This window comes from Neomonachus schauinslandi, chromosome 15 (genome assembly GCF_002201575.2).
Source record: "Neomonachus schauinslandi chromosome 15, ASM220157v2, whole genome shotgun sequence".
NCBI classification, from domain to species: Eukaryota; Metazoa; Chordata; class Mammalia; order Carnivora; family Phocidae; genus Neomonachus; species Neomonachus schauinslandi.
The window spans coordinates 46,200,026-46,219,928 of record NC_058417.1 but is presented as its reverse complement, the minus strand read 5'-3'; the positions used below and the strand labels follow the sequence as shown (position 1 = coordinate 46,219,928).

The 19,903-nt window shown below is 46.0% G+C and overlaps 1 protein-coding gene across 1 annotated transcript in view; it reads left to right on the top strand.

Moving 5' to 3' along the window:
* Window positions 1-19,903, top strand: part of PITPNC1 (phosphatidylinositol transfer protein cytoplasmic 1) — a 242,189-nt gene that overhangs the window by 189,965 nt on the left and 32,321 nt on the right. Inside the window, exon 6 of the mRNA XM_044921611.1 lies at window positions 10,634-10,729. Within this exon, the coding sequence (XP_044777546.1) occupies window positions 10,634-10,729 (96 nt within the window). The remainder of the gene's footprint in view (window positions 1-10,633; window positions 10,730-19,903) is intronic.

The following is a 19,903-nucleotide window of genomic DNA, read 5'->3' as shown; positions in this document are numbered from 1 at the left end:
TTCCTGTGTCCTCATGTGGTAGAAAAGTCTAGGGAGTTTTGTGGGGTCTTTTCTGCAGAGTGCTAATCCCATTCATAAGGGCTCCACCCTCATGACCTAATCTCCCCAAAGCCCACCACCTCCTAACAACATCCCATTGGGCATTGGGTTTCAACATAGGAATTTTGGGGCATTACAAATATCAGTCCATAGCAATCCTTAACGAATCAGATTTGTACAGACCCTATTTCCAAATAAGGTCACATTCTGGGGTTCCTGGTGGGTGTGAATTTGGGGGAGACATTATTCAATCCACTATGGGAGTATTGATACACCTGCTTATAAAGAAGAATCAATATACACCCTACCACCCTGCAATCCCACTTCTGGGTGTGTACCCTAGGGAAATGAAAACTTGTCTTCACACAAAAGCCTGGCCACAAGTGCTTTTAGCAGCTCAGTTCATTATGGCCCTAGGCTAGAAATGGGGGCATGGATGAACAGATTGTGGTGCATCCACACAATAGAATAGTACTTAGCAAGAAAAAGGAGTGAACTTTGATTTACACAACAGGATGAATCTCAAAGGCATTCTATGCATGACAGGAACCTCTCAATGGGTTAAAATCTGTATGATTCCATTTGTATGACTTTTTTTTTTTTTTAAGTAGGCTCCATGCCCGGTGTGGAGCCCAGTGCGGGGCTTGAACTCATGACCCTGAGATCATGCCCAGAGCTGAAATCAAGTCAGGCGCTTAACCGACTGAGCCACCCAGGCGTCCCTGTATGAAATTCTTATTCTAAAGATTTTATTTATTTATTTGAGAAAAAGAGAACATAGAGCATGAGCAGGTGGGACGGACAAAGGGAGAGGGAGAAGAAGCAGGGAGCCCAACGCAGGGCTCAATCCCAGGACCCTGGGATCCTGACCAGGGCCGAAGGCAGACATTTAACCAACTGAGCCACCCAGGTGCACCCCTGTATGACATTCTTAAAAAGAGAAAAACTTAGGGGCGCCTGGGTGGCTCAGTCAGTAAAGTGTGCAACTCTTGATTTTGGCTCAGGTCTTGATCTCAGGGTCCTGAGACTGAGCCCCGTATTGGGCTCCGTGCTCAGCAAGGAGTCTGCTTGCTTGTCCCTCTCCCTCTGCCCCTCCCCCGCTCTCTCTCTCTCTCTCTCTCTCAAATAAAAAAATGAAATCTTTTTAAAAAAGAAAAGAGGGTGCCTGGGTGGCTCAGTTGGTTAAGCTACTGCCTTCGGCTCAGGTCATTATCCTAGAGTCCCAGGATCCAGTCCTGCATTGGTCTCCCTGCTCGGCAGGGAGTCTGCTTCTCCCTCTGACCCTCCCCCCTCTCATGTTCTCTCTCTCATTCTCTCTCTCTCAAATAAATAAAATCTTTAAAAAAAAAAACAAAAAGAAAACTGTAGGGATGGAGAACAAATCAGTGGTTGCCAGGGGGTGGGGCATGCAGAGGGTGTGACTATAAATTAGTTTTTTGTGCTGATGAAACTGTTCTGTACTTCAATTGTAGTGGTGGTTCCAGATCCCTGTGTTAAAATTTATAGACCTGTACACCCCCAAAAACCTTTTTTACAAAGGTTGTTTCAGGGGCAGGGAGTCTAAAATAAAAAACAAGGATCAACATATCTTACTAAGGTATGGAGTTGTCCTTATTTTTTTGTGAATGATGAAATGGCACTAGATTTTGTCTAAAGGTCGTTTTTAAAAATTGTTGTCTGTCCTGTACTAGAAGGATGAGAGGATTAAGATATGTATAACCTTTATGGGTGGTTGCTAATTTATTCTTTGTACTTGATTCTTCTAATTAAAAACATCTACTTCCTGAGAAACTTTTTTTTTTTTAAGAAAAGAAAAACCCTGGAGGGTGTGGTGTGCCTTCTGTGGTAGCTCACCATGAAGGGGCCAGATTGAGCGATTTGGGAGTCCTACCAGTTGTTTCTATGTGCTCACACTGGGGATGACCATTACTTTGAACTTTCCCAAAGCACCTATCTTGGAAGCCTTTTTGGCAAAGAGTTCTGTTTAGGAGTTTAATTAATTTGAACTAATGTAGAGAAACATTATTCAGTGACTCGTGTAAGAAACAGGCAAGCTTTTGTTGCTGACACCATGAATGCCCCACTTTTTTGGAATCTGCTCCCTCAAGATGGCTCACCATGGGGCGTTCTTTTATACTCATGCTTCCTGGCCTCCCAAGGATCCCCACTGGCAGGCTTATCCCTCTGCCAAGGTGGGAGTGGTCTTCACAGTGTTAGAAGCTCTACATCCATCTTGGGAGCCGTGGCCTTCCTCAAGTGCGTGCCAGCTTCCCTTGGTTCCTGTCCAGAGACCTGTAGATAATGTGCAGAAAACCCACGGATGGTGCCAAGGGAAGCCATCTTACTCTACCACATCTTCGTCTCTGATCTAGGCTGTCTCTCACCACCCAGAGCTGTACTTGTCCCCATCCTACCCTCCCCTAACCCAGGTCCCCCCTGCTCCCCATCCAAGACACTGTAGGCTTGCTGGGTCATGACGATAGTCTCCCCAGTTTACTTTCTCACCCCTCACTCCCTGAAGCCTTTCTCTTCACGGCGGTGTCTTCATGGTGCCAGCCCACATCCATGAGAGCTTTGCCCCACCCTCATGCACTCTGTAAGGATGGGTAACTAGAACACCTGGAAATTTAACATAGGTCCAAAGCAGCTTTCTAAGGAGAAGACTCCCTTGGAGTCCCTTCCTCCCGTTGTCTGTCTAGAGCCCCTTAAAACTCAAACCCAATACACTGGAAGGTAAGGGAGTTGGCAATCAAAGGAGAGGGGGCCGTATCAGGAAAACAAAAGAGCACATCAAGAACGTTCCACTGAAATTCACAGGGGTGTTCTTTGGAGCGCCCCTGCCCCATCCTTCACCCGTCTCCACCCCTCCAGTGGCTCTCTGCAGGTATCATTACCCCCTCATTGAAGACAGAATTTTCTCAGACCGTTGAGGGTGGAAACCTTTGCCTTCAGCTTGCTTTGCTACTCCCACTGGCTTTGGGAAAACAGTTTTCCATTCTGCACTGAAAGCCTAATGATATTGTCCACCAGGGAGCATTCTCTGGGGAAGCACTGAAGTTTACCCAGCAGCTAAGACAAACTGGCCTAACCCTGACAGATGAGTTTCCTTTACTCAGCCTTAAAACCCCCTAAATCCAATGGCCAGTGGAGCATTTGAAGAGGATTAAGTCAAAGCAGTTCACCTCCCGTCGTATTACCAGATGGGGCTCTAATTCGGCTCCAAAACCAAGGTCAAGTCAGGAGTGGGTCTGGTACCATCCCTTACCCCTGCACCCCCAGCACAGGCAGACAGTTCTGTGGGGCCCCCCATACAGAAAACCCAGCAGCCATAAGTTATACCCCAGGCTCTGGTGTCTCAGGACCACACTGTGCAGGCACATGCTAGGGCTCCTTTCCACACAACACCAAATGGCCAATATTTTGAATCACCCCTGCTGGTTAAATAATGATCCTGGGCCCAGACTACTATGGGCCATTGCTGAGTTTCCTCCTTGCTGAACTGGGCTGGAATGCTCTTGTCTGAAGCATTCCTTTTAGTACATATAGATTACATTTTGTATGGTGTTGTTGATTCAGTTGTGCATTCAATCTAGTCTTCTGTCCATAATCGTAAGCCCCCTTGTACTCAAACTGGGAATGAAGTTTGAAGTCAGAGTGTTGAACACGTAGTAGGCAGTTCATAAATGTTTGCTGATTTTTTTATTGCTGCATGTCTAGTTTCTTCTTCCTTTCAGACAGCTGTCTTTAAGTAACTGCGCCTACAGAACAAATAAGTTACCCAATTCTGTATTCTAAGTGGGGGAGTGGGAGGCGGAGAAATGTTTATGAAGAGACCAAAGAAGACCATCCTTTTTTTTTATTTTAAATCTCTGTCATAATGGCAATTGGAAGACAAGTTGCATGCTCTTGGGTTGGAACATATTTATGAAATAGTCACCATTGAACTGGGTAGGTGTGAAAATGTTCTTGGTGAGAAAACCGGTATAGATGGGGTAACGAAATGATGGTTTGCCTTGTCAGTAACTTGGACTATTTTTTTCATCCCAGCCATTAGTGCATTTTGGTCTCCGCCCACCAGGTATGCTGCTGATAGATAATAATCTATCAGCCCTATATACCTAATGTGTTCACCCAGCAACTGTCATCGCCTGCCCTCCACCAAACCAATGGCCACTTTGCAAATGTAGAGCATTAAAATGAAAACATTGTTAAAACAGTCAGTGTGCTTCCAAGGTTCCTTCTTGTCCAACCTGTTCTTTGTTGGTATGCCTTGGTCAGTTGCTTCCCCTGAGACCTCCCAAGTGCAGCAAAATGAAGTTAGAGGAGAACAGTGGCTTAGCTGGGATTCTTTGCCCTTTAGTCATATCTGAAGCATAAAGCAGGATGACTGGTAGATTTTTCTCAATCCCTACTAATCACCCACCCCTACCTTGTATCCTTGGTAGCTTAGGCAGATGGAGGGAAGATACATAAACATAGCTACTATGCTTGGATCTTTTTTAACCCTTCAATTAAAAAAAAAAAATGGACTTTATTTTTTAGAGCAGTTTTAGGTTTACAGAAAAATTGTGCTGAAAGTACAGATAGTTCTAATCTAAACTTGAATCTTAGGGGTGCCTGGCTGGCTCAGTCAGTAGAGCCTGAAGCTCTTGATCTCAGGATCATGAGTTCAAGCCCCGCTTTGGCCATGGAGCCTACTTTAAAAAATAAACAAACAAACAAACAAATAAAAAATAAATAAATAAGCTTGAATCTTAAACCACAAAAGTAACCATGATAGAGAAAAGGGATGCAGAATCCATGATTCCCAGAATTGTGGATTTCTAAAAAGCCACTGTACCCAGTGCTGTCCCTCGCTGGACTGTAACAAGAGAGATTTCATAGTTGAGAAAGACATCCCTCTTCAAGGAAGAAATCTAGTACATTGTTAAAACACATTCCATATTTATCAATGTACCTTTCCCTTCTGAGTTATGACCACATGACTCATGTTAAATATTGGGTATCTCAGGGCACCTGGCTGGCTCAGTTGGTAGAGCATGTGTGATTCTTGATCTTGGGGTTCTAAGTTTGAGCCCCATGTTGGGTGTAGAGATTACTTAAAAATAAAATCTTAAAAAATATATGGGGTATCTCCCTTTCTCCATCCCACCCACCTCCATGTATACTCTCCTGGGAGAATCATTTTTAAGAATGGAGTTGTTAATGGCTACTACATAATAGTTCATCAAATGGATTTATCATACTTTACATAGCTATTCTCCCATACTGGGATATTTAAACTGTTTGTTTCCTTTCTCTCTTTATTTTTTTTCTTGCCATTGTAACTTCAGGATGAAAATCTTTGTGCATAAAGCTTTTCCTTTATTTAAGATTCTTTTTTTTTTTTTTTTTTTTTTTTAAAGATTTTATTTATTTGTTTGAGAGAGAGAGAATGAGAGAGAGCAAGCACATGAGAGGGGGGAGGGTCAGAGGGAGAAGCAGACTCCCTGCCGAGCAGGGAGCCCGATGCGGGACTCGATCCCGGGACTCCAGGATCATGACCTGAGCCGAAGGCAGTCGCTTAACCAACTGAGCCACCCAGGCGCCCCTTTATTTAAGATTCTTAAGATAAATTCTCAAAGCTTAAGCTTGCTAGGTCAAAGTATATTAAGATTTTAAAGGTGCTTCATACTTAATGTTCATAATGCTTTACAAAAATGGGAAGATTACTCTCTTTTTATTTTGAATCTGTAAGGTAATATTTACTCAGGAGATTGCCTTCTCATTGTAGTAGTATTGCTCAGTTCATATCAAAAGGAGTTTGTTTATTGAGTGCTCATGGCCTATTGGGGGTGGGGGGAGGTCAGGAGCTGAAATCACTGCAGATGATCCGAGGGTGGGCATGTCCCAAAGATGGGAACATTATTATAGCGGATCTAGGGAAAGTACCAAGATTAACTTCCAAACCCAACTCCCATCTCAGAAGGGAACAGCTTCTGCCCAAGAAGTTCCCAAGACCATCGAGGTGCACAACACCTGTGTCAGATGCAGTCCTGTTGGGGCTTTGGCTTGACGTATCAACAAGATGCACCTCATCATAAAGCTACCTCAGCAGATCTCGTATTCCAGCTCTAAAGAGCCAGTGGTTTGACCAGAATTCTGGCAACTCCTGCCATTGCTACTGGGGAAGCCCAAATGAATGAACTCTTGCAATTTTCCTCTGGGGCCTAAGCCTCTGACTACAATGCTGTTGGCTTAATTCTGGATCATGCCCTTACACTGAGCATGAAAATTAGACTGTTTTACCCCGGGTATGGCCTCTGATTATGCTACATCATGACCACCGCCCCTGTTCCATTTCTCTGCTGCAGCCCACTGTGCACCACGCACATCAGCTGGCTGTGGAGGGAAGGGGCCGAGAAGGAACGAGCCAAAGAGCAAAACACAGGCGACTAACATGACCCAAAGGTCACTCAACATCACAGACATTTTTAACTGGAAAGAATTGTAGTGGTCATCTGGGTCTCTCAATCACAGCCTCATTGGGGCCACAGATCTCTTGGATAATCATATGAAAGTGCTTGAACCCTTGCTCCAGAAAAATACATGTCCCCAAATTTTGGGTACAATTGTAGGATGTTTCACAACTTCCTGGTACCCATCCGTCTAGACGAAGCCTTTTATTTTCAGGTGACAATATGGAGACCCCAAGGAGGTGCAGGGTTCTTGCCCAAGGTTACACAGGGGAGATAACCCAATTCAAATTCAGCTCACCTGATTCCCAATATAGGCCCTGTCAGCCAATACTGTGAAGTTTCCACTCTCTGTTGAGCCCTCTTTTGAGAATGACGGAAAGTTAGTAAGTAAATAGAACCCCCACTCATAAAAGGAAACTAAGATCAATTAGTAAGCCATATTCCTGCCATAGATTCCTCTTTGGAAAGTAAAAGCTAATACCGTCCATTAATTCAGTAGGCAGTTAATGAGCACCTATGAGCATCTCCCCCAAATCTCTAAGCATTGGGAGATTAATTATTTATTGAAAATTAGAACTCTTTATAATCTAAAGCCTGAAGAGATTTTTCAGTCTCAAGCCTCAAAGTGATTTTTTTGTGGCTTTGTTCAAGTGCTTGGGAGCCCCACCCTGAAACAGTTGAGGCAGAGGTGCTTGGTAGTTCATCTTCAGTGCAAAGGAGGTGTCATGTTAACGAAGGAGACCAGAATCCGAACCGAAGGGGACCTACATACATTCTACTCCTACTATTTCGGCTATTCAACAAGGCAGAAAAGTTCCCAATTTGGGGGACGTTCCCCAACTCAGCGACTCAGATCATACATTTTATTAGTAGCAGGAAGAGAACCAGATTCCAATTTCATCTTTCTGGAAAGAAGCAGGAAGCACTTCTGACTGATATTTAGCTTCCCAGTTGGCTGCCAAGAGGCAGCTTTTTGTCACAGGAGGAGCCTAGTTGTGAGGGCTGAAGACTTGCCCTGAATCTGAACTTCTCTACTGACTGTCGTGTGACCTCAGGCAAAGCTCTTTACGTCTTTGAGCCTTGGTTTTCTCATCTGAAAAATGAGAATTTTCTCAGCTTTATTTTCGCTCCGTGTTCCGATGACGATGTACTTGTTGACTCAACAGAAATGCCTCCCGTCCCTGGCTTCTATAGTCTGTTCTTTCTTGGTAGCAAATACTTCATCCTGCATCAGGGCCTGATCAGGAGGCATAAAGCACACAATAATTTGAAGAGGGGGGAGTGCAATATAAGGAATTATTCAACTTTTTTTTTTTTTAAGATTTTATTTATTTATTTGACAGAGAGAGAATGAGAGAGAGAGCACATGAGAGGGGGGAGGGTCAGAGGCAGAAGCAGACTCCTTGCCAAGCAGGGAGCCCGATGCGGGACTCGATCCTGGGACTCCAGGATCATGACCTGAGCCGAAGGCAATCGCTTAACCAACTGAGCCACCCAGGCGCCCAGGAATTATTCAACTTTGATAGGAGTAACTGTATGGATATAAAGAGAACCCCAAAGGGTACCTAAGGCTGAGGGAGAAGACACAAGGAAGAACAAACTTGGACGGGGCCCCCATCCGTGGCTGGGGCTGAGACTTCACTGGATAAGTTGTGGTCATAGCCCACTGGTTGGTGGAGAAGTTGGCTGGGTTTCCTGGACCAGAGCTGGTCCACAGTTGCTAGGCGGTGGCAAACAGCCCGCTGGGCGCTGGTGAGATGAGACTGTTGGGCAGGTGTGTAGAGTCAGAGTGCCACGGCCACTGCGAACCCTCGAGCCCATGGTGGTCCATGTGGAAGGTCATGATGAAGGCCAGAGCTGCGAGGTCACCAGGCCACCATGCACTCTGGGCATGCAGCTGAGACAGAGCACCACGCAGTGTCCCCATTGACGGACTCTGCAGCAGGAGAAGGTCCAAAACCAGGAAGAGAAACCCCCTTCTTCCTGCAGGGTCCCACCAGTAAATGGCTTCATGTCCTGCTCGCTGTAAAGCAGTGCTTCCAGGGTCCCGTCCATTAGCTCCGAGCAGAGACTAACAGGTTACTTTGCAGCTGAGAGGCAATAATATGATAACCGGTATAACAGGTGATCAAAAATGTTTGCATTAAATTAGGAAAAGCCACACAATCTGTCAGTAACTCCCTCAACCCCTGTTTATTTCCCTTTCTTTCAGTCCCATAAATTTTACCACCAGTAAATGTCAAATCTCTCTAACTTCTTTTGTAATTTACTCTCTCGAAGCTCATTTCCCTCTGAGGTGTTCCATTTTGTTTTGTTTTGTTTTGTTTTGTTTTTAAAGATTTTATTTATTTATTTGAGAGAGAGAGAGAGCACATGAGAGGCGGAGGGCCAGAGGGAGAAGCAGACTCCCCGCCGAGCAGGGAGCCCGATGCGGGACTCGATCCTGGGACTCCAGGATCATGACCTGAGCCGAAGGCAATCGCTTAACCAACTGAGCCACCCAGGTGCCCTGTTTTGTTTTCTTAATGAGGCACGTGTCTTTCTTCTCTTGGCACACACTTAAAAGAGACTTGAGTAGAGGGGGCAGGGGGAAGGGAAAAGAGAAAGGGCAAGAGGTGGAGGAGACCAAGGGGGAGAGAGAGAGACTCTCGTAAACAACCTGAGACTCAGTATTTCATTTTACAATTTATTTGTCCACTCAAACTTGAACTTGTTTCCCCATAGTCTCTCTGTTTCATTTCAGAGCCATCCACCTGTCCTTCCTAAACACTCTAGGAGTGTCCCCACGCACTTGACTTCAAGTGGCAGTGGAAGGAGCCAGAGCTGATCCGAAAACCCGTCCTTCTCTCTTTTTAAGGAAAACACAGTGGCGACCTCAGGGCAGACTGGGTAGTCAGTCTCCTTGGACAAGTCTGAAGAGTCCAGTCTCTGACCATTTGAGAATAAAATAGGCAACAGAGCAAACATCAGACTTGGAGCATAAATACCAGCACAAATATTATTCAGAAAGTATTTGGAAAGGACTAGTAGTTTCGAGAATCAAACCAGGGAGAGCGTGGCATTGTAAAGGGCCCTACACATGCTGTCCTGTGGGAGATCACGTTATTAACAGGCACCGAATTTGTGTCAAGACAATGTTCTTAGGCATCATCCACCCTGTTCTTCCAAAATATTTCATTCTCTACCGAAGAATCAAATTTAATTAGTGTTCACAGTTGATTCCCCTGCAGGAATTAGCCAAACAATGAGGTGGGGATACAGCTAAGACGTCTTCCAAGGATGAAGTGGTTTTGCAAACGTAATCTGTTTACCGCCCTTCAGGAGGGCTGGGAAGATCATCCCTTTATATCAGGAAAATGGCAATGGGAAAAACTAGAGGAACTTAATCTTTCCACCAAAATTTATATGTATATATATGTATGTATGTAGCTGTCTTACATATTTCTTTGCAAGTAATGGACATCCTGGGGCCAGTGGAACCTAGAACAGATGGGCAGGGAGCTACCTCAGTTTCTCCCCAAGCTCTACCTTCTTACTCCTGCATGTCCCAAGGAAATCGTGCTCTTAAATGATCAAGAGTAATACATGTGTTTAGTCCTGCGTAATGAGATTGTGGACAATCTTTATTTTCTTTCTGTTTATCTGTGTTTTCTGCAATGAGCATGTGTTGTTTGTGAAGTTAAACATATATAAAAATTTTAATGAAAAAAAATCCACATTTCTCTTCCATAAATCTTGGGCTCCACTACTGCTTGTTGTCTCCTCTCTAGCCAGACCCTTTGTAGCCTCTTCGCTCCCCCTGTTCAGAGTAACTGCCAAAAATCAGCAGACCTCATTTTTGGAAGAGACTTTTGGAAGAGATTTCTTTCTTTCCTCTTGGACTTCTAAAAACAGACCACTTTTCCTTCTACCCCTCACCAAGCGGTGATTGATGCTGCACCTGCCTCTGATGTGACAAAACGTAAGCGATGAATCAAAGCCTTTCATGATTCTTGCACATTCTGAGGCAGGCAGAAAGCGCCAGCCAGGAGCACTGAGCCATGTGAAGATGCTCTGCAGGGCACAGTCGTGCCAACCGTGGGCACCTTGAGGATACTCACATCGCTAACCTTTGATATGTTGCTCTGCTCTTTCAGATTTTTGACAGTGAAGCCAAAGACCTAGAGAGAGAAGTTTGCTTTATTGATATCGCCTGCGATGAGATTCCAGAACGTTACTACAAAGAATCTGAGGTAAGCAGTAAATGGGGTGACAGATGGAAGAGATTCACTCATTCATTCAACAAATATTTATGAATTAAGTCCTAACCTGGGAGACTGTCATCCATCTTGGTGTTGATTCAATTTGGTCTCACATCTTGCTGGATTCCTTAATGCGAGTCTCACAGTTAAGTTTCTACTCCTCCGGGCCCTGGCTGCCACTCCATTTCCATTTAGATTTCCTGTCTCCCCCTCTCTGCCATCCTTCTGGACAGCAAAACATTCAGCAGGCTGAACCATCCAACATACCGGCCTCTGACAAACCACAGTCATCTCTGACTTCCTGTCTTGCCGGAACCTGCGTGACCTGCCTCCCCATCTGCATGCTCCGTGAGGGCCGGGGCTGGGTTTTATGTGTATCTTTATGTGTAACACAAAGAAAATGCTCGCTCCATCCTCTGAGTGAATATTGGAACTCCAACAGCTCATCTTGACACAGAACCTTTCTCTCAAAACAGGAAGTGCCTTCGAGAGGGTTTCTCCTTTCTTTTTTTTTTTTTTTTTTTTCATTCTTGACTGAGAATAAATTGAAGAGTGTATCTTTCTCTCTAGCTTCCACCCTACCGGGATCCATGGTGTGCCTCGGTCCAACCTTGTTATTTTATTGTTGGTGCAAGGCAGCACCGATATCCCGTTAGTACGTTATTAAGGGCTGCCAGCGAATGTGGGCGACCCCCTTGTAAATGACATCCCTGCCCCACAATGACAGTTGTTGAGCAGTAGGGCAGCCAATCCCAATATGTTTGGACTCGGGGCCCCAGACTCGTCCTTGAGCCATAACACATGGACCTTGACACTCTTCTTCCAGATTCATTAAGGCTGATTTAAGACATAATAAATAAACCTGTTGAAAATGAATTCCACTGTCCTACCAACTGGGCTCCCAATGTGGTTCAGACTTTTTCCCCCCCCCCTTCCAGATTTTGGGATTCTAACCTGGGCTTAGCAAATGCTTAGCTGCTTACTTGCAGGCGAGTGCTCTGCAGCTGCTGTCCCTTCTTCAAAAGACTGGGAGAGGCTGATGTGAATTATTCTCGGTTTGACTCAAAGGCTGAGCGTTTTAACGTCATCCGTTTACACTGCGCTCTGCAGCCAACCGTGCTCATGAATTTTCAGAAAAACCAAGTGAAATGCTCTCTGCATAACTGAGCCTGCAGAAGAGAAGGAGAAACTTGGCCTCCCCTTGTCTCATTCTATGGAGGAGATAGTTCTGTGGGTCCGTAGCAAGTCCGCTGATACTTACGGGGCTCTGATGGTGCATCAGAGCATCATGCATCGGGTGAAGCCACTCCCCATCACTTCCTCGACTCCTTCGGCCTGGGTGGGGGCTGCTGTCCTCCCTGAGCATCCTGACCTCTTTGGGAGCTCAGGCCTTCCAGGAAGAAAACTGAACTAATTTCAGCGCTTCCTCTTAGATTGCTTTGGTGTGATCCTGCCTGGGACTCAGGGAGTTCCCTCCAGATTGGGTGGAAAGTCTTAGGATAAATATGGAATACTAATGACAAAATCAACAAGTCTCATTTCTAGTCAGCTGATGCCTGATTGATCTCCTTGTGCTTTGCACTCCCAAGAACCAGCCCTGGAAAGCTTCTTTTCATTTACACAGACAGGCGAGGAGCTCTTACTTCATTCTTCACAGTCATTCATTTTTCTTGGTCATAAAGTGTTCTTTTCAAGGACTCGAAGGTGAATAATCATTCATCCAATAAATATTTACTGAGTACTCACTGAGTGTCACATACAATATTAAGATGGCGACACGGCAATGAGCAGGAGAGTCAGTGGGAGTCCCTTCTTCCAGTCTGGCAGGGGAGCCAACAATAGAGAATCACCTGAGTACAGATGGACTTAAAAGTCACCAGTGCCATAAGGAAGCATGCATGATGGGGAAACCGAATTTTAGAGGATGGGATCGGGAAAGATATTCTGGAAGCAATGACATACCGAGACCCGCAGGATGAAAAGAGCTGGGGCGTAGTGCTCCAGGTGAAGGTAATAGCATGTGTGGTGTCCATGTGTGACACTTGAGGAATCAAAAGAAGATCAACATGGCGGCAGCAGCAGAAACGAAAGGACGAATGGCACAAAGGAGGTTGGGGCCATGTTAAGACGCTTCGATCTTATTCACGTGCAGTGGAATGCCTTTGCCGAAATTAAATCATATGATCTGATTTGTGCTTGTAAAAGATTGCTCTGGGTGGAGAAGGGACTGGAAAGAAGCAGAGTGGAAGTCAGGAAATCACTGAGGTCATTGGAGTTATCTACATTATTGGTTTTTCACAGTATGTGGTGGCTTGAACTGGAGGGCTGGGAACGGATGGTTTTGAGGTATATTTTGAAGATAGAATTGACAGGGATTGGTCATGGATGCCATATGAAGATGAGAGAAAAGCAGGTGTCAGGATGACCTTAAGGTTTAATGGCTTGGCCAACAGATAGACAGGGGTGAGAAGAGGAGTGGATTTCTGAGAAAGATGGATAGATTTTGTGATGCCAACGAGATATCCAAAGCAAGAAGAAATGAATCTAGAGCGTAGGTGAGAGATCTGGGATGGTGATGAATGTGGGAGTAATGGAAAACAGAAGATACTTGAAATGCCGGAGATGAATGAGAGGGAGAAAGCATAAAGTATAAGCGGGAAATGAGTTCAGGTCTGAGCATGAAGGGATGGCAGCATTTGGAGATCAGGAAGAGGATGGGGAGGCCCCACGAATCTACAAGAAACCCAGGAGGGGGTTGGAGGAAAGACAAGGAGAGTGCAAGTTTCATTCATTCACTCACCAAGGGAATGCGAGTTTCAAGAGGAAGCAAGTGATCCATTGGACAGCACTGCCATGAGGTCCAGTAAGACAAGAATGCAGGGGCGCCTGGGTGGCTCAGTCGTTGAGCATCTGCCTTCGGCTCAGGTCGTGATCCCAGGGTCCTGGGATCGAGCCCCGCATCGGGCTCCCTGCTTGGCGGGAAGCCTGCTTCTCCTTCTCCTGCTCCCCCTGCTTGTGTTCCCTCTCTCGCTGTGTCTCTCTCTGTCAAATAAATAAAATCTTTAAAAAAAAAAAAAAAGAATGCAAAACCATCCTCTAGAACAATGGTTCTCAACTGGGGGCAATCTCACCCCACAAGAATGCTTCCAATGTCTGGAGACATTTTTGGTTCTCACAACCTGGGGATGCTACCGATAGCCAGGGACGCTGCTAAACATACTATAATGGACAGGACAGTGCCCCCTCCCCCACCAGGGAATTATCTGGCCCCTGATGTTACTAGCACTGAGCCTAGTGACACCCTGGGGAAACGCTGCCCCAGAGGATGAATGGAACTTGGGATTCAGCTCTTCCACTCAGAGCCACCCCTGCCTGTCCTGGAGCCTCAGGGTTTCTTGGCAGCTATGGAAGAAAGGGGCCCCAGAGGGCTCAGTCCTGCACACTCTCCATCAAGTACGGCCTCCCAGAGGATCACCAGCCTAGGCTGCGGGTGGAATTCTTCCTTACCTGCCCTAACAGTTAGACCACAAAGGAATGACATAATCGGGAGTATGCTGCGTAGGACTCCCTTGTGACCCCAACCTCATATCATTCGGCTTCCAGAATCCAGACTGCATAGCAACCCAGCTGAAGGGAGAGAAGAATTTCCTAGGCAGTTTTGGTCATGTGTCATCAGCCAGGCACTGAGAGCAAGGGAAACAACCGATTCAGAAGCAAACCATTTCCAAATAAATTTCCACCCAGCACACTGTAGACAATGAACATCCTCCTCCCCACCGCAAGAGTTTTCTTTTAAAATGACTGACCTATCCATAAAAAAAATAAAATAAATAAATAAATAAATAAATAAAATAAAATAAAATGACTGACCTGGTCATTTTCTGCTTAAAAGTACCCTCACTGGCTGGGAGGAAGCCCAGTCCTTGAGCAGGGCCCTCTGCCCTCGCCACTCCCTGGTCCTCCCCACCTCTGTGCCACTCAGCTGGGGATCTTCTCCTCTGGGGCCATTCCTGGGCCCCCCACGAACCCACCCACTGTCGGCAGAGCATGCTACTCATACTGTCTCACAGGTCTGTCACGAACCCCAGGAAAACAAAAGCTGTCTACTCCAGCATCATACCCCCCCCAGCTAGTACAGCACCAGCCCAGGGCAGATGCTCACAAAATGATTGTTGAATGAATAAGTGAAAGCTGGGGGCCTTGTTTTTTTTCCTTCCAGCAGCAACAGTTTCAGAGCAAGCGCTATCAAAGAAAATGAATTTGTTACCATTAAGCTAACAGTTGTGAATCAGAGTTCTTTTTTTTTTTTTTTTTTTTAATCTGAGGCATACAGCTTTGCAGGCATTTTCTTCCAATCCATCTTTGTAAGTTGACTATGTCAGCATCATAAAGAGGAACACGTTTTCCGTGGAGAAAGCTAAAGCACTGGTGGGCTGACTCTGGTGTGAGATTTTTGATGCTTATGCATTCAGACCAGGGCTATCTGGGTCAGTCGTCTCCTCCCAGCTCCGGTCACACACACACACCGCTGTCCGAGCCAAGGCAAGGGACTGAAGCGCTTGCTTTTCTCCTTCCCTTTCTCCCTGGAAACCTCCGAGTCACACGGGAGGCAAGAAGGCTTCTCTCGTTAAGGTGACTGGAGCTGGGAATTTTCCTCTGGGTGCCCTCTACCTGGCAGAACCTTATACCACCACTAACCAGATATTCAGAAGGACACTGATTAGGTGACAGCCCAGCGCTCTCCTCGTTCTCATTTTGCGGGGATGCTGTTTCCTAGCCACAGCGAGGGTCTGAGCACCAACTCCCAAGAGCCTCTTAACCTCAGGTTCTGTTCTCATAACCATTGGCGGGACTCGGCAGGGCAGCAACTCTGTTGTAGAAAAGAAAAAAAAAAAAAGTGATTTCTCAGAAACGGGGAGCACCTCCATTAACCTCAACACAGCCCCGCCAAGGCCCTGCCCCCATCAGTCACAAAGCACTTTGCACCCAGTGACATTAGCACCCCAAAGCAGGAAAGAGGAAGTGAAGCCAAAACCTGACAGGCTGTCCTTGCGAGGCAGTTGATACGTGGCTTCTTTCCTCAGCCAAGAGTCCCATCCCAACCCTTTCATGCTCTGCCAAGGCTTCAAGGTGAAGATCCCAGCTCAGGAATGAGGAAACCCCGTATAATAGGTTGTAGAGCGTCTACAGAGGACACAAGCTGCGAGCCCGTCCCTGCAAAGCAGAGTTGGCAGTTTGGGGGCACGGGAACAAGTCTCAACACCCAGTCCACTGGACCAGTCCAGCCAGGACAATTTCAAGGTCAGGCGTAGCGAGCTCTAACTCGGAGGCCATTGGTGTTGGCTGAATGTGAAGTCCAGCATCCTGCCTCCTTGATTGACCAGAGACAGTGGTATCGCTGTGTGCGCCCACAGATCTCCCCCAGGGACACAGATGGTGGGGGGCGGGCATGTGGTTCTACATGTTCAGACATGCTTTCACTAGAAAGCAGGGGTGGGTGGGGGGGAAAGGTAATCACTCGGTGGAGGGAGTTTAGAAGTAGAGGACTTTTTGGTGCTCTGTTGTGTTTTGTTTTGTTTTGTCTTTTAATCTTCATTGATTTCTCTAAAAGCAAAGGGGAGTCTCTAGACCATTGGTTCTCATCTGGGGGCAATTTTTCCTGCCAGGGTACATCTGGCAGTGTCTGGAGATATTTTTGATTGTCACCACTAATGGGGGAGTGATGTGCTTCTGGCATCTAGTGGGTCGAGAGGCCAGAGATGCTGCTAAACATCCTCCAGTGCACGGGATAGCCCCACAACAGAGAAACCCTGCTGTAGACCAGTCCAAGGAAAAGAAATTTAGTAAAACCCATTAGTAGCAAGACTCCTTAGTGAATTTCTTGAGTTTGCATTTGTGAAGGGCCTACTTACTGTGTGCCAGGCGCTGCTAGGCACAGAGGCTGTGTCTAGTCTCTAGTCTCGTCTCTACTACTCTTTGAACTTGGTCTTCTTTTTAAGATGACAGAAATTCCTCTTTCCCTTTATTTTGGGGGATGTAAAAGAAGCCTCCCTGTTCCTAGTGATAAGTAGAGCATAATCATGTTAATGGGAAAATTTACAATGTTTTGAACTCAGGTAGAGACAAAGGGAAAGGCTAACGTGAGGCAGTCTTAGAAGTGTGGACCCCTGATATGGTCTGATTGAATTAGGACAGTACAGGGAAGGTTTTAGGCAGAATTTGATTTAGAGCATTCCCCTCGAGTTGGATGTCGAAGGAGATTCCTTTGAACTCAGTCTCTAGGTCCCTGGATTCTAGAGTCTTCCCAGACCAGCAGCCAGTCCATTGGTCACGCGGATCTAAACATCTATGGAATTCCGTCTTCAGGGAGAAGGAACAGAACAAAGAGAAACATCTGACTTTTCCAATAACCGCCAAGGATGAGCGATTAAATGCTTTTGCTAAGCACGATGGGCCCCAGAAAGGGAACAGAGAGACCAAATGAGTAAATATTGTCACGTTCAGTACGCTTCGGTACGAAGTGCTTCATCCAAACTACGCCACTCCCTCCAATGAAAATATCATCATTTTGGTCTTCATGATGACAATGGAGGGTGGTAAAAATTTTCAGTGATCTCCAAATGGCCAGATTTAACCCAGCTGCCTCGTGCTGGGCCATGTCATTGAGTTGAGTTTGCTGTTGTGTTGTGACTCTCATTTCCCACTTTTCCTTCGGCCCATCTGTTTCTTTCTGAGAGTAACGCAGCTGGTTTGTGGTAGGTTCCAACACTGGGGCCAGGCGCCTCTGGGTAGTCAGGGGACTGACTGTATCCTTGGCTCAGAGAGAAGGAGGGTCCCTCGGCTGCCCAACGGCTCCCTGATCCTAGACACTAACATCATCAGCTGCTATATTGCAGGCCCCTGAGCGCCCCTCCCTGGCGAGGTCTCCATGAGGCCAGTGCTTTAGAGAGGGAAGCACTTGGGGGGGGCGGGGGAGAGCTCTGGAAGTAGCCGGAGCAGCAGATGAAAAGGGGAAAAGTGGGACACCCTCACCTTTAAGAAGCCTGTAATCCGGTTGGGAGGAGAAGGTATCACAGCATAAAAGGCTAAGGAACAGCCGGAGGCAGTGGGAGAAATGGCTTCACAGGAAAGTGAGGTTTACTCCCTGGAAACTCTGCTGCATCCTCACCACACGATGTCAAGGAGGGAGCAGCTCTATGGACAGAGGTGGTCAGGGCCAACTTTATAGGAGTGGGGGGATCTAAGTTGGGCCTTGAAAAAATGATGAGCTTTGCTCTTTGTTCATAAAGTAATATGTGGTCCTTGTAAAGAATTCCAACATGTAAATAGGTAACATCGAAAAAACCGGTGTCCTAGGATGCCTCATCACAGAGATAGCTGTTGTTAAAGTTGGTGTTCGGATGTTTATACTTAAATGTGATGCATAAGTAATGTTATTTTATAAAGATAAGCCCACACTCTGCAACTAGACCACGCTGTACCACTTTGCAATGTGCATTTTTTCACTAACAGTATAAGCTTGCCGTCTTCTCGTGGCCACAAGCGTATCTCTAACAGGTTTTGTAATGGCTATGTCATGTGCCATTGTCCGGTTATGCCGTATTTTTGCCATTCCTCATTTGGTGGACATTTAGAGCGTTTCCATTCTCATGCTATTGTAGTACAGTATAGCATCTCATATGATATCTTTTCTGTGTTGTTCAAATGTTTCTGTCGATTAAATTCGAAAAGTGAAGTTGTTGAGTCAGTGGGTGTGTGGATTTTAGTCTTGCTAGATAGAACCAAGCTGCCCCCATTCCAAAACTATATTAAATTACCTTCTGACCCACACTTCCATGGGAGCAAACTGAATTTTGAAGATCAGTGAGACTGAAGAGCAGGGTAGTGAGGGCGGAGGGAATAATCCCAGTGCACATTCAAGGGTCGGTGAATAACTGTCTGACCGAGGCATAAGGCCTTGAATGCCAACCTAAGGAATTTGGATTTCATGCTGCAAGTAGCAGCGGGCTTTCAAAGCAGGGGTCACCAGCTGCCATGCAAGGTGACTTCATTCATGGCCTCACCGGAAAGGCTAACTCCCTCAGGGGACGGTGAGGGCAGGCTTCTGGATGCCAAGAGGTTGGGAATCCTCCAACTTCCATCAGTCTGCTTCTTTCACTCTCCCTCTACCCCTTTCATGAACAAGTAGCCTTCCACCATTTCACCAGCAATAATATTTCATTGATGAACAGAAACTTCTGGAAGGAAAAAGCCATTAAACAGCAGTCCAGCCCTCAACAACCCTGGCTACATCATTTTTAGACCAATAATCGGCAACTCACTTCCCTAGGAAGAAATAGGTAGTCTCTTTAGGATTTCTTCCACACAAAAGAAAGCTAGGTCACTAAGTCTCACCAGAGTACCATGCCTAGTGCTGATTCTTAAAACCACTGCTATTCTTTTGGCCTAATTATGTGGAGCTACTGCAGTGTTTTAAGCAAGGCCAAATTTACGAAGAAAACAATAGTGCCCAACTCCATCCTAGAGAAAGGGTTTTCAGTATTTAATTTTTCAAGAAAAAAAAAATTTAACTGCTGCAGTAATTTGCATGAATGAGGTCCCCCAGAACTCAGTGCCCAGAGTAGTAGTTGCAGATCTTACCAATTGGATCTGGTGGTGAAAGGCCAGACCAAGCAGGTCAAACAAAATTGAGGCAAATGAATTCCTAATACCAGACAAAACCGGAGATTCTAAGTCTCTGCTAGGAGTGGGGTTGCTGATTGTGGCATGGGATCATTGACTCAATAGAAAAAGTCCTTGGGGAAATGGCTCTATGTCCCAACAGGAAGGACTCATCCAAGCAAAACATCTATAAAAGGGAGAAACAGTTGGGCTTGTTGTAGAGGGATCTATGCAAGAGATAACCTCTAGAGCCTAAGGATGGGGATTCCCACCCATGCTTTCCATGTGAAAATGACTCGACCCTAAGGTAATAAGGGGCCCTTGGCTCTGCATCGCCTCCCAAGTGATTACAGTCATTGCACTGCATCACCACCAATTACTATATCTTGTGTCTCTTCCTTCCTTCAAATGAGTGGATGGAGAGATGGGGAGATGATGGGATGGGATGGGGTGATATTATGTGAAAGGCAAGGCATTAAAATGACTAGCACAGTCCCTGGCCCA